Raw genomic sequence first — 11618 nt, 5'->3', positions numbered from 1 at the left:
AGGCGTGCAGGTCAAGCATCGTAGCGCAGTCTCTCTGCTGGCTTTAACTGCTGTTGGGGAGGTGCGTTACGGCCTCGAGTTGCGCATTTGCGGAGAAAATATCACACTGTCCAGATGCTCAAGTCTGCTCTTTCCGTGCAGAAAACCCGGCGCAAGGCTGTAACGGTGTATGAAATACCAGGAAAAAGCTCAGCGTTTTTTTCCGAGGCTTGGTAGAAGTTAGCGACGAAGCACAACCATTTCAGTCGGGATCAGACTATCCATTAGCTATCAAAGTCCGAAGTCTAATTAACCCCCAAAATCGCCTGACAAAGATCACCATTCCTCTTTGATGCCGCCTAACCGGTTGTCTGTACGCCGGGCGCGCAGTACCTAAGTCAGAGGCTGCTTTGTTATAATTAGGGCAGCGAATTTTGTTTTCCGTTTGGTACTTGCTGTTACATATTGCACGTAATGTATGGCACTGTTAAGGGAAAAAAATTGGAGTCAAAGTGCCTGGAAAGTTAGGTCTGCTCTGTAGCACTGTGAGATTGTTGACATCTGCCGAGGTTGGAGAGCTCAGTAAGCAGGAAATGGGGTGTCACTCTGAGTGGTAGTTTACCATTATCCTGGCATCCTAATGAAGTGTCTGCAGTGCACAGAGCTTCTGGATGGCATCTTAACGCACGGCTAAGCAAAAGCACTTCTCTCCTTGTCACTGTCATCCATCTGCCTGCACCCTACTGTAGCCAATGGGATGGAACCATGCTACAATGTGCTATAAGCCATTTAGAGTTGCACATTGCATAATCAGTCCCATCAAATATGTAAAAAATGACTATTATTGGTTATTTCCCTCAAACTCCGGCACCTGGAGTTTGATGCATTAAAGTTCAACTTTTGTGAGTGCTGCTTTTTCCCATTAATTCCACATATATTTTTGGTAAATGGGACCGAGTTGCAAACTCATTGTCTTGGGTCTTGCTAATGGATCTCAAAAGTTGTATGAATATTCACTGCAAACTCCACTTTATATCACATAGGATGAATTTATCAATTGCCCATATAGAGAGGTTTCACGCAATTCTCATTTTCTTTTGCAACATCTATTTCTGAGGCATGAATAAAAACTAAAATCAATTCAGATCACAAATTGGTTGTTTTCCTTATGGCAAACGTTAGTTAGTTTGAATGCTTCTTATAGATTTTTTTTTAAAACAAGAAAATATTTTACAGTATCTCTTCACGAGACGATTGCCATAGTGTACCGCAAGTGATTAAAATTGGGACTTTAATGTTGCATACAGTAATATTAAAATATCCTGACATTAGAAGCAATACGAATAATTTATCTATATATTTATACGTAAAAATCTGTGTGTTTTAGCCAGCGTGACTTCCAGAATGTGAAGACTTCCCGAATGAAAGCAGAGGTTTGGGCAGTTGGCGTCTCTGAAACAATAATCGAGCCAACGGAGCACTCTCTTTTAAGCAAGTTTTCATTCCCTGATAACACCAAAGCTATCAAGGACTGGGGTTAAGCATCGTGTGACAGGGCAAGCTTCTAAAATGGGCGAGAGCGAGATGAATTGGCTAAGTCGGGTGTTTATTTATACAAACAAGAGGGCAGAACATAATTTAGTTGCATCAGGAATTTTTCACAGACATTAAAACTATAGCAAACATAACAGCGGGGATGCTTGCACAGCAGCACAGTGGGGAAGCTCACAGAGCGTCTGCCCACACTACGGCTGGCTGTAGCCAGCGCCATAAGTCTCACAATTTCATTAGCACTCGAAAATCCACCTAACCCACTCAGTTCCGATTAAAAAAAACAAAACAAAAAAAAAAAAACCCACCAACAAAACCCCCCCCAAATAAACAATCTACAAAAAAGCCCCAGACAAGACCTGCCTTTCTCTCGGCAGCTGAATCAGTCGCGAATTGTTGGAAAAAGTCTTGGCAGACAGCTTTTGCTGTAGCAACAGTGTGTGACGTTTTAACCACAGCAGAAATCTTATCCAAAAAAGCAAAACAAGGTGAGAAGAGCCATGTAAGAAAACCAGAGAAAACCACGCTTAAAAAAAAAAACCAACAAAACAACAAAACCTAGATTAGGTGGCTGATCAATAGTGTGATATATTTCACGCAGAATCATAAATCACCGCTTTTTTCGGCAGTTCAGCTGTGAGGCTCGAGAGCATAAAAAGAAACCATGGCTCGTGATAAAATTAGGCATTAATGTGAGCCATAAATGCCATTTAACGTTAAACATGCACAAGCCACCGCAGTGCCTGGTGAAGGGAAATGGGCGCTATAGTAAAACTATACCAAGTAAGTCGGACATGAATAATGCAGCGGGGCTGAGGAGGGTCACGGGTCAGACGCCGGTACCTTACAAAATAATGAATGCGCGTCAGGTTAGAGACATACATCCCTTCCGAGCAAACGTGAGTTATTGGAGATAAACCTTGGACTTCCTGTTCTGAAACAAAGTGGCTTGTTGTAAACATCTACGTCCATTTAAAATTAATGATTAAAAGAAAGATTCGGTGGGATTTGCTTAAGTATTCTTTATGGACACGAGTGCTAAAGGTTACTTTCTTCACTCATTTTTACCCAGCCACTGTTAATGTTACAGACACATCATGTTTTCCTCTCTGCTCAAATGTTTATCCAAAACTCATTTACAAAAGAGCTCATATAATATTAAGTGGGTTTTTTTCAATGCATTCTTCATTTAAATGTAAACAAGAGAGCATCTCCACAGTTTTGCTCTCTTTAAAGGGAGACAGCCTTATTTTTAAAGACAGAACCCAAATTCTAAATACACGTTCTATGAAAATATTACATGGAAAACCACCTGCAATTCACTTTGGAGTATCTTGATCTGCTGAAATTATCACCTACATCTTCCATATTTTGCCCCAAAAAATGCAAAAAGGTTTAACAGTCCTCTCATTCTTTGATACACGTGATTATGACGGCTCTTTTCCTTCTGAAATCTTCAGATCGTCTAACTTGCCAAATGGGAATCTTTTCCCCAGAATTTCACAATAGAAAGATTATAATGAGAAATAATACTATTTAATTTTATCGAAATCGGTCTGCTTCATTTTCTAGACTTAGCTGGAGAATTTAACAGCTGTTCAGCGTGTTTTCCTTTCTTTGCACCCCATATTGCCAGGCCTCATAATACAGCCTAAAGAGGGAGACACCTTCTCCACAGCTATTTGTACGAACCCGTGTTTAAGGATTTCTTCCCTCTATTTGGGCATGGTAAAGAGAAAACCTCAAAAAAAAAAAAAAATTAAAAAATCTTCCTACTTAGGAATCTGAAAAGGGAAAATTTCTAGGAAAGTGGAACTCAAGGCTTTACAGAAAGAAAGCAAATACATAGGTACTGCAAATGAAACATAAGATCTTGCATCTGATCTGTTAAATATTCCATCAACAAGGTCAAGAGTAAAGACGAGCCCAGCCACAAAAACTGAAGCGAGAGTAAGCTTTAATAAAAAAAATGAACAGTTTATCCTCTTCAGCTTCTCAAGTGGAAAAACAAATTCTTTTATACCAGAGAAAAATCAAGCGCGTATCTAGCATTTAAAAAACCACCAGTATCAACCATTTTAATGAAAGAGTACCCAATATTTTCATGGAACTATAAAAGGGAGCGAGACTAAGTGTTATGGCAAAAAGCCTGGGCTCAGCAGCTTTGTGTGGGAAATGGTGAAATGTGACTGTGATTTATAATGAGAAAAGGTATCTACAACATACAATTTTCTACCTAGCTGCAAATAATAATTCATAGTGATGTCCCTTCCAGATAAAATACCTTTGCAATGTAGGACTCATGTGGTAAAATGATCATGATAAATGTCAGACCAGTGCAGGTAACGGCTTTACAAACCATTAAGATTAGCTGGCTCTTTTTTTTTGATGATAACAGTAACCATGCTGTGACTCTATGTGGTAATAATATCTCAGTACTGATAAATGCCAGAGCCAGGCAGAGGTGTTTATCATTCCCAGCTCAGAAATGCTGACTAAAGTTACCACATGTTGCCTGGTTTTTCTTCTTTTACAATAGACTAGCAATTAACAAATAGGCCAATTCACCAAATAATTTTCATGCAAAATTTCTACGGGTTCTGTGCTCTAGCGCCTACCTAAAGCTCTCTTCTGTCTGTCAGTACTGATGGCTTTGGAACAGTAAACCCTACAATAAAGCTTTCCTGCCCTTCCCATGCTCGCAATAAATAATTTCTTTGTAAATTAATATTGCTCTTTTGAGTTTATTATTTTTAGTTTGCTATTTTTACAAATATACTTTAGGAGGAAGCGCAGCCTCTTTACCAGAGCTGTTTCGGTAGGGAAGGTGGTTACCAAGCCGGTATCTGTGTTAATCAACGCAGAGCAGAGACACTTCCTTCAAGAGAGCACGATAAAATTTTACTGTACGGCATTTCCTTGCAAACATTCTGCAACGGACAAACAGCGAGCCTTTCCTTCCGTCGAGTCTTTCCCTACCTCGGTCCTTCAGTTCCACTCAAGCCCCTTGAATTCTCAGGAGAAAAGAAAATTAAAAAATAAACCAGCGGAGACGCATTATTTGAGAAGTTGCGGTACGGCCAGGGCAGCCCCACTCTAACTATAACTTAACTAGTAAACAGCACGTAGGCACGCCAGGCAGCACAAATAAAAAGCCCACAGAATTTGTACTCCCTTCCTACAATAAATTCTGCAAATTTTGTATCTTTTTCGTTTGTAGCTGCCGTCAGCTTTCCGCTGGACGGATCATGCACAGGACAAAACCAAGCAGCGCTAATGGCTCGTGGCAGGAAACACCAAGGGGTGACTGGGTTGCCAGGCTGGGGGAGTTTGTGCTCTTCGGGAGTTAAAGGGTCTGCATAGGTCAAACCAGAACAAGACTAAAACACTCAGAAAGCGTATTCTTCATTGGTGTATAATTTCATTATCCCTATTGTTAATTGCGTGGCTTCCTATGGAATAAATCCATGTGAAAGTTTGGGGGTTTTTAACTGGAAAAGAATACTTATGCATTGACTACTTTGAGCTCTTGCATGTCTATGTAAATGTTCGAATTATAAACGATATAGGTATATACATCTATATCTGCGTGTATGAAGTATTAATCTCAACAGGAATTAGGAACACATGCTGAGGAAAGGACATTATCCTAGCAACTTTAATTTTTATATTCAGTTCGTTTGCAGGAGATTTTTGCTTGAAACTGGTTTTTTTTGGTGGAAGCTTTGAATCAAGGCACTCGTCGCCACGTATGCTTATGCAGCACCTCCTGCAACTGGGATTCCATCCTGATTGAGATCTCTGGGTGCTAGGGTAATATGAATATTAAAAAGGAACATATACGAAGAATGATAGGTGATAATTAAATCATAGATGATAAGATCAGAAAAGTATTCTCAGGTTATCTAGGGCATGTAACATGCAAGATGTTTTCCCTACGTCAGACCTACTGGCACCTTATCTAATCTGTTCCTAAACGAAAGCACAGTTGTACATGACTTTGCTTTAGTCGCAACATCTTACACAAATCGATGAAATTATCAAGTCAAACCTTTCCCCCGAAACTATGAATCATGCATCATCAACAGGAAGGTATGTCTTAACAAAAAGGATAGCAATGTTCTTATCACCTCAAAAGAGATAAAACCCCGTAGTGCTGCTTTCTTTATTACTAATTGTAACTCTGAAATACAAATTGTTTCCTACAGAAATTACAGCTGTGAGACTTTACAGGTGTTAGAAAAGAGCTACGCTAGAATAGCTTCTCGATATAATTGATCACCAATGACTAAAAAGAATAGCAAATCATGTCATATTTTCAAACATGGTGGGGTGTAACGCTAAGGACAGAGATTCAGGAATGCAGCTGATTAAACTAAGATGAGAAAAAAAAGGACAACAAGGACTACCCGGGAAGTGCATCCATCACAGTAACTGCACCACTGGACAAATGCAATTCCAAAGTGGAATTCCACAGAAGATGTGGGTCCCTTCCTATGTAGAGGTACTTTAGCTTAGGATGACGGTCTAGTAGTCTAATAAAATAAATGAAAAAGATAAGAATATAATTCTGTGGACCAGAAAATGCTTTCTTAACGTTAAGAAAGAATTTTTAATCCTTGTAAATTACTCTTGTTCTCTATTAAGGTGACAGAAGGTATGACATATTCTGTTTTTAACCATATGTTAACGATGGCTTTTCTTGTTTGGGTACCAGATATGCCACTGGGCAAAGTAATGTCCCAATATGACACTCAGGTGGTTATTTTATCTTTTTGTTCTTTTCCCCCTTAGAGATCCAGGACAACGCCACTCGCATCAAATCCATAAGGAGCCTGGTAAAAAAGCTCCCCAAACCAAACTATGACACCATGAAAATCCTCTTTGAACATCTAAAGAAGTAAGTAGAACGATGGTACTAACAGATCGATAATTTTAAAAGGAATCGGTGTGTGGTGTCCAAATCCTATTGGAAATGTCATCCAAAATACCAAAGACAATTACGTTCTTTGGCAAAACTGAGGATGATTTATGGTATCTATGTATATCCTAACTCATGCTCAAGAAATCAGTATGTCTAAGCAAAAGCACGAATTTTTCCTCTCCTAGAAAACAAAACAGTTCTGTTTCCTTCAATGCAGTCAGACATATGAGGATTACTATGCTACAGGTATATTGAATTGGGCAAACACAACGTGTTCCAGTACTGCATTTGTCCAGTTTATTTTGACTTTCTCCAACAATAGACCTTTTGATCACCATATTTTCACCATTGAGATCCCTGCCATTCAAACTCTGTTATTGAGGCACGTAATGATAGAAATAACCTCACTCAAGAAAATACATTACCAGCTCTTGTACCTCACGAGGAAGCTTGTGACAACACAGAACCTCAAAGAAACATTGAGAAGAGATTTAGAAGGGCATTTTTGCGCTCCTAATGTTGCTGAGATACCACAGAGGCAGAAAAATGACACTGTGAGGCTCCACCTTATCAACCCTCTGTGGTTTCCTCACCCATTGAGCTGCATTTGCAAGAGATGTCAGCCCACAAAGTCAACCCAGGTTCTCATATTCAGCTTGGGTTTTCTTCTCGTGTTTCATGGCATTAACAATAAAAATATATGCAGACGACAGGCTCACTCAGAAACCAACCTGCAGCTGTATGACTTGCAGAATGACCGGGCAGAAGCGGTAGACCTCAAGATAGGGGCACATGAAGGGCAGGATCTTGTTCCTCCCTGGGTATCTCTGCCGCTATTGGGACTAACAGGTACCATTTTGCACAGTCACTATTCAAACAATCCTTAAAATTGAAGGGACTAAGTAGGACGTAGGGCCCCATGGGAGCCCTGTGCACAGAGGAGTAGTTCATCCCAGGAGTGACATAACAACCCCAGTGAGCGAGTAACAAAGACTCCAAATAAAAGACCGCTCGGCGCTTATAAGGAACGATGCCTTTGTACCGATCATTTCTGCTGCATTCTCCTGGCATATATGAGAGATGTAGATCCTTTATCTTGTTTTGCAGCTTCCAGTGGAAACTGCAAAATGAAGTCCATATAGTTGTGGGAATGTCCCCATTTCATTAAGTGTGGAAGGATGTGAAACAGCCCATAAAATGACTGAGTTTGGCCTTGCAGAAAAACAGTTTTCTATGTATTCATCTGACGTACTGTGTGCGCACGTTCTCTCCTTCAGCGGGTTATCTAGAGAAGGATGATCATTTATTACTGTCAATGGAAGAATAATAAGGGAAATTATTTCCTGGGAAGAACCTGAGTGCAAGAAGTGGGTACACGCTGTCAGCACAGATATGCCATATACTAAATTTACTGCACCATATGTGGCATTGATCCTAACCTGAAGAAAGTTTTGTTACCACGTCTTAGGGGAGAGATATCAGGTATACGCAATAAGTCTTTGATCTCATAGTAAAATCACTTGATTGAGACTCAGGAGACGTGGGTTCAGTTCTTGGCTTTGACCGGATGTTCTGGGTGACCTTGGGTAAATCACTTAATCTCTCTGTGCCTTGGTTCCTTGTTTACAAAATGATGATAATACTTCCTTTGTCTGCCTTGGCTTTTTACAGCATAATCTGTTTGGGACAGCAATTGTTTCCCGCTGTGTATGTGCAGAATAACTGGCAAAACTGTACCAATATTGGTGTTTTTGGAGAAAAGGAACAAAACAAAACAAAACAAAACACTAAAATAGAGGATAAAATAGCAATGCTTTGCAATGCGTATGTACAGAATACCAGGGTTGACTGCAACTCTACAGGTATGGTGGGAAGGTGGGTGTACTGTCCAAATTAGCCCATGCTCTTACCCAAGTGTCACTGCAGAAGGCATGGTGAATCTAGAGGCATATTGATGCAATCCTGTGGCACAGGCATGGAAGGCAGGAAAATGGAGATATTTGAGCTATTTGGGGGGCTGAGCATTATGGGAGCGATCATCTGAGTCTCTCTGCAGAGGCTCAGCCTTCTCTGCCACACAAGCACATCCCCAAGGAAGGACAGGACTACTCCATAAGCTTTGCTCCATTGATAAGGAAGCAGTGGCAGAATAGATACTGAAAACACGAAAACGCAGTTTTTACCTGGTTTGTTCTCTTGAACTTGTCAGCCCAAAAGACAGGGGCCAGTCAGAGTGGCCTCAAGGCTCCGTAAACGAGAAAAAAGAAACATCCATACATTGTACAGAACAACACGATGTATATATTATGCAAATATAGGCTGTGTGTGTTTGTTTAAATTAACCTAGGAAACAAGACTAGTTTGCAGAGGTTAAAAAGCGTAGAATTATATCGCTTTTAGGTAGGCTCTTGAGAAGAGGGGTGCCAATGTGCATGCGGTGCCAACCGCACCGCTGGCTTGCACCTTGTGCCACCCTCCTCAAACACAGGTTTTGCTCAGTGTAAATCACAGGGAATTCGAAAGTGGTTGATTACTTGGAAAAAATAAGTAAACTAGTTTGGCTTGAGGCGTATCACTGCACTTTCTGTATTTGCTGGTGGAGGCGGCTCCCCTTGCCCAACGTTGAACTGAGCGTTAAGAGTTTTCTGATGGGGAGAAGCTAAAGGACGGCAGTTATGCTGTTTCTGTGGCATTCTCCTCTTTCTCCTACCCCTTTCTTTCCACTCTATCAGACAAACAGAAGAACAGGGCTGTGCAGACCTGGGCCATGGGACTGTGTAAGCCTGGGGCTTCTGCGCATACATCTCACTGACAGGCAGGAGCTCAGCAGGAGAACCCAACCTTCGCCCAGAAGGCCACGTTTATCCGAAATCACTGGCGGGAGGGAGGGCTGCGCTATGGTTTTTATTCTGCGGCTCTCCAGTCTGCGGGAGTAGGTCCAGATCAAGCACAAATAACAATGCGCAACGCACTTCAGAAGGGTCCTCCTTTAGAAACCCAGACAAAGCAGCTGATGAGAGAGTCTGTGAGAAAGGCCTGGCAGCAGGGATTAACACCAGTGCCATATATCTTTCTTAAACCAAGCCCTCTGAAGCTGCAAGAAGCCACAGCGCAGCGTATGAAGCCCACAGGAGGGGGATTAAAAGCAAAGCTTGGGGTTGCAGTACCTGTTCTTTTAAGAGTTTTACATTTGATGGGGAGAAAAAAAAAAAAAACACACCGATGTCCCCATTCAACTTCGCATGAAATTTTTTCTACTATTCCTTAAGCAGAAAAGACAAAATAGGAGGCTGAGCAGACACATCCCATAGCCAGTCTAATAACATAAGGAACTGTCTCACTAGGACTCACGCTGAACATAATTGAGCGCAACTACTAGGGTTATTCGTACTTCTTCCTGACGAGGAGCAAATCAAACGAGTATACTTTACACATGAAAGAATCAACACAACCCAACCTGAGTAGGGATTTTCCCTAATAAAGGGCTACAGAAATCAACCTGTTCTACTTGAACATAATTAGACAATATTTGCTTGCTGTATATAGCCCACGTACTGCTGTACCCCCCCGTTCCCCAGGACTCCGCTCTTTCCAGTTGCTTCTCTACAAGTGAATTTTACTCCCAAACAGAGTGAGCTAATCACAGGTACCAGATCAAACTGATATATCTTTCCAGTCCTATTTTTCAGGCATACGCAGGACATCAAATGATGCAGAAACCTTGTATTGGCTCTCTGCACAAATGCGGACTGAGAGCAACCAACCCCTGTCTGATAAATCGTTATTTGTACCCAGTAATTTACTCACAGACCTATCATTCAAGTGAGGCAGAAGGAGCATTTCGCTCGTTAAGGATCTCACGGTATTTTACGGTCAGTACCTAACCTGCAGGATTAATACGCACCCATAGGGAAACTGAGGCACGAGAAGTTAAAATGACTTAAAGACTCAGCATAAGCCAGCAATGTGATCGGAAAACCGGGGGGGTTTGGGTTTTTTTGTTTGCACAGAAGCTTCTCCAGCGACCATTAAATACTTTTTCCTCCCGACTGCAGAATGCAGCAGGGCAGAGGAGCACCCTGGCCGTGTCCCCCGCACCACGCTCCGAGCTGGCGAGGGCGGACGCGGCTCTGCTCCAGAAGCTGTGCGCCTGCATTATACAGCCCTGTGCCTGAGCTAATAAGCTGTGCTTATTAATGTTAAATTAATGAATCTCAGCCTGCTCTGCTTATTAGGTTGAGCTCCGTGCCACCGCAAGGCAGCTCTGCGACTCCCAGACCCGAGCTGTCTCACATCTGACCAGGCTGGAGCACAGGGGCGGCCAAGCTCCAGTCTGTCTTTACCCATCCGTGTAGACACCCCTGCGAAGGGATCTGTTACCGGCAAAACCCCCTCTTCCCCTTGCTTCTTCTTTTCCCGCACAAAGGCGGGATAAATACGTGTTATTTACAGAAGTATAAAATGGATGTTGAAATAATTAAACCGGGAAGACGGGGGCCAGCCTGACGCTACCATGCCTCTCCCTTACGTGGGAAGCGCTGAACCCAGATGCCCAACTGTGGAAGATATTCTTCCAGCAGCAGCATCTGCCTCCTTGGCAGGCACTTCAGGCAAGTTGTCTGGGGAGCTCTGCAGTTGCCTCTTGGTTTATCACGTGGATCTGTTACTGTGCCCTATCTGGCTGCCTTGTCCGGGCAGAAGCCAATTCCTTTTGATTCACCTTTGAATCCAAGAAACTCCATTTATTTTGCTCCATTTTTCCCATACTGTACATAGCACGTATAGCAAGACATTTTCAGATGCCATCCAGGCTTTCTGCCCTTTCGGAGAGAGAAAGACGACTTTCGTTCTGATTGCCTTCCCCCCTGCCCAAATTCTTAATTCTTATTGGTATTTATTTGCATCAATTTCACTGGAAATAAGCTCCTTATCAAGAGAGAACTTTTTATCTAAGACAAACACATTAATATATTATCTAACAAAAGCCATAGGTATTTATGCTCTAGTTTGGAAAAATAACCTTCCCCCGTGTTCATATGTCTACGAGCAGAGAAAAGCACCCAACCTTGCGAAACGAACCCCACACCCCCCTCAGAGCTCGCAACATGTGGCAGCTACGTCCTGAAGAGCACAGGCTTTTGCAACTACGTGCGGCTAAACAGGC

General features: G+C 42.0%; 1 protein-coding gene across 3 annotated transcripts in view; it reads left to right on the top strand.

Moving 5' to 3' along the window:
- The window catches only part of ARHGAP15 (Rho GTPase activating protein 15), a 339525-nt gene that overhangs the window by 308308 nt on the left and 19599 nt on the right, over positions 1-11618 (top strand). For all 3 annotated transcript variants that reach the window (XM_063340777.1, XM_063340778.1, XM_063340776.1), the window contains one exon: positions 6325-6430. In XM_063340777.1, the coding sequence (XP_063196847.1) occupies positions 6325-6430 (106 nt within the window). The remainder of the gene's footprint in view (positions 1-6324; positions 6431-11618) is intronic.

This window comes from Chroicocephalus ridibundus, chromosome 7 (genome assembly GCF_963924245.1).
Source record: "Chroicocephalus ridibundus chromosome 7, bChrRid1.1, whole genome shotgun sequence".
NCBI classification, from domain to species: Eukaryota; Metazoa; Chordata; class Aves; order Charadriiformes; family Laridae; genus Chroicocephalus; species Chroicocephalus ridibundus.
This window is presented reverse-complemented; position numbering and strand designations above follow the sequence as displayed.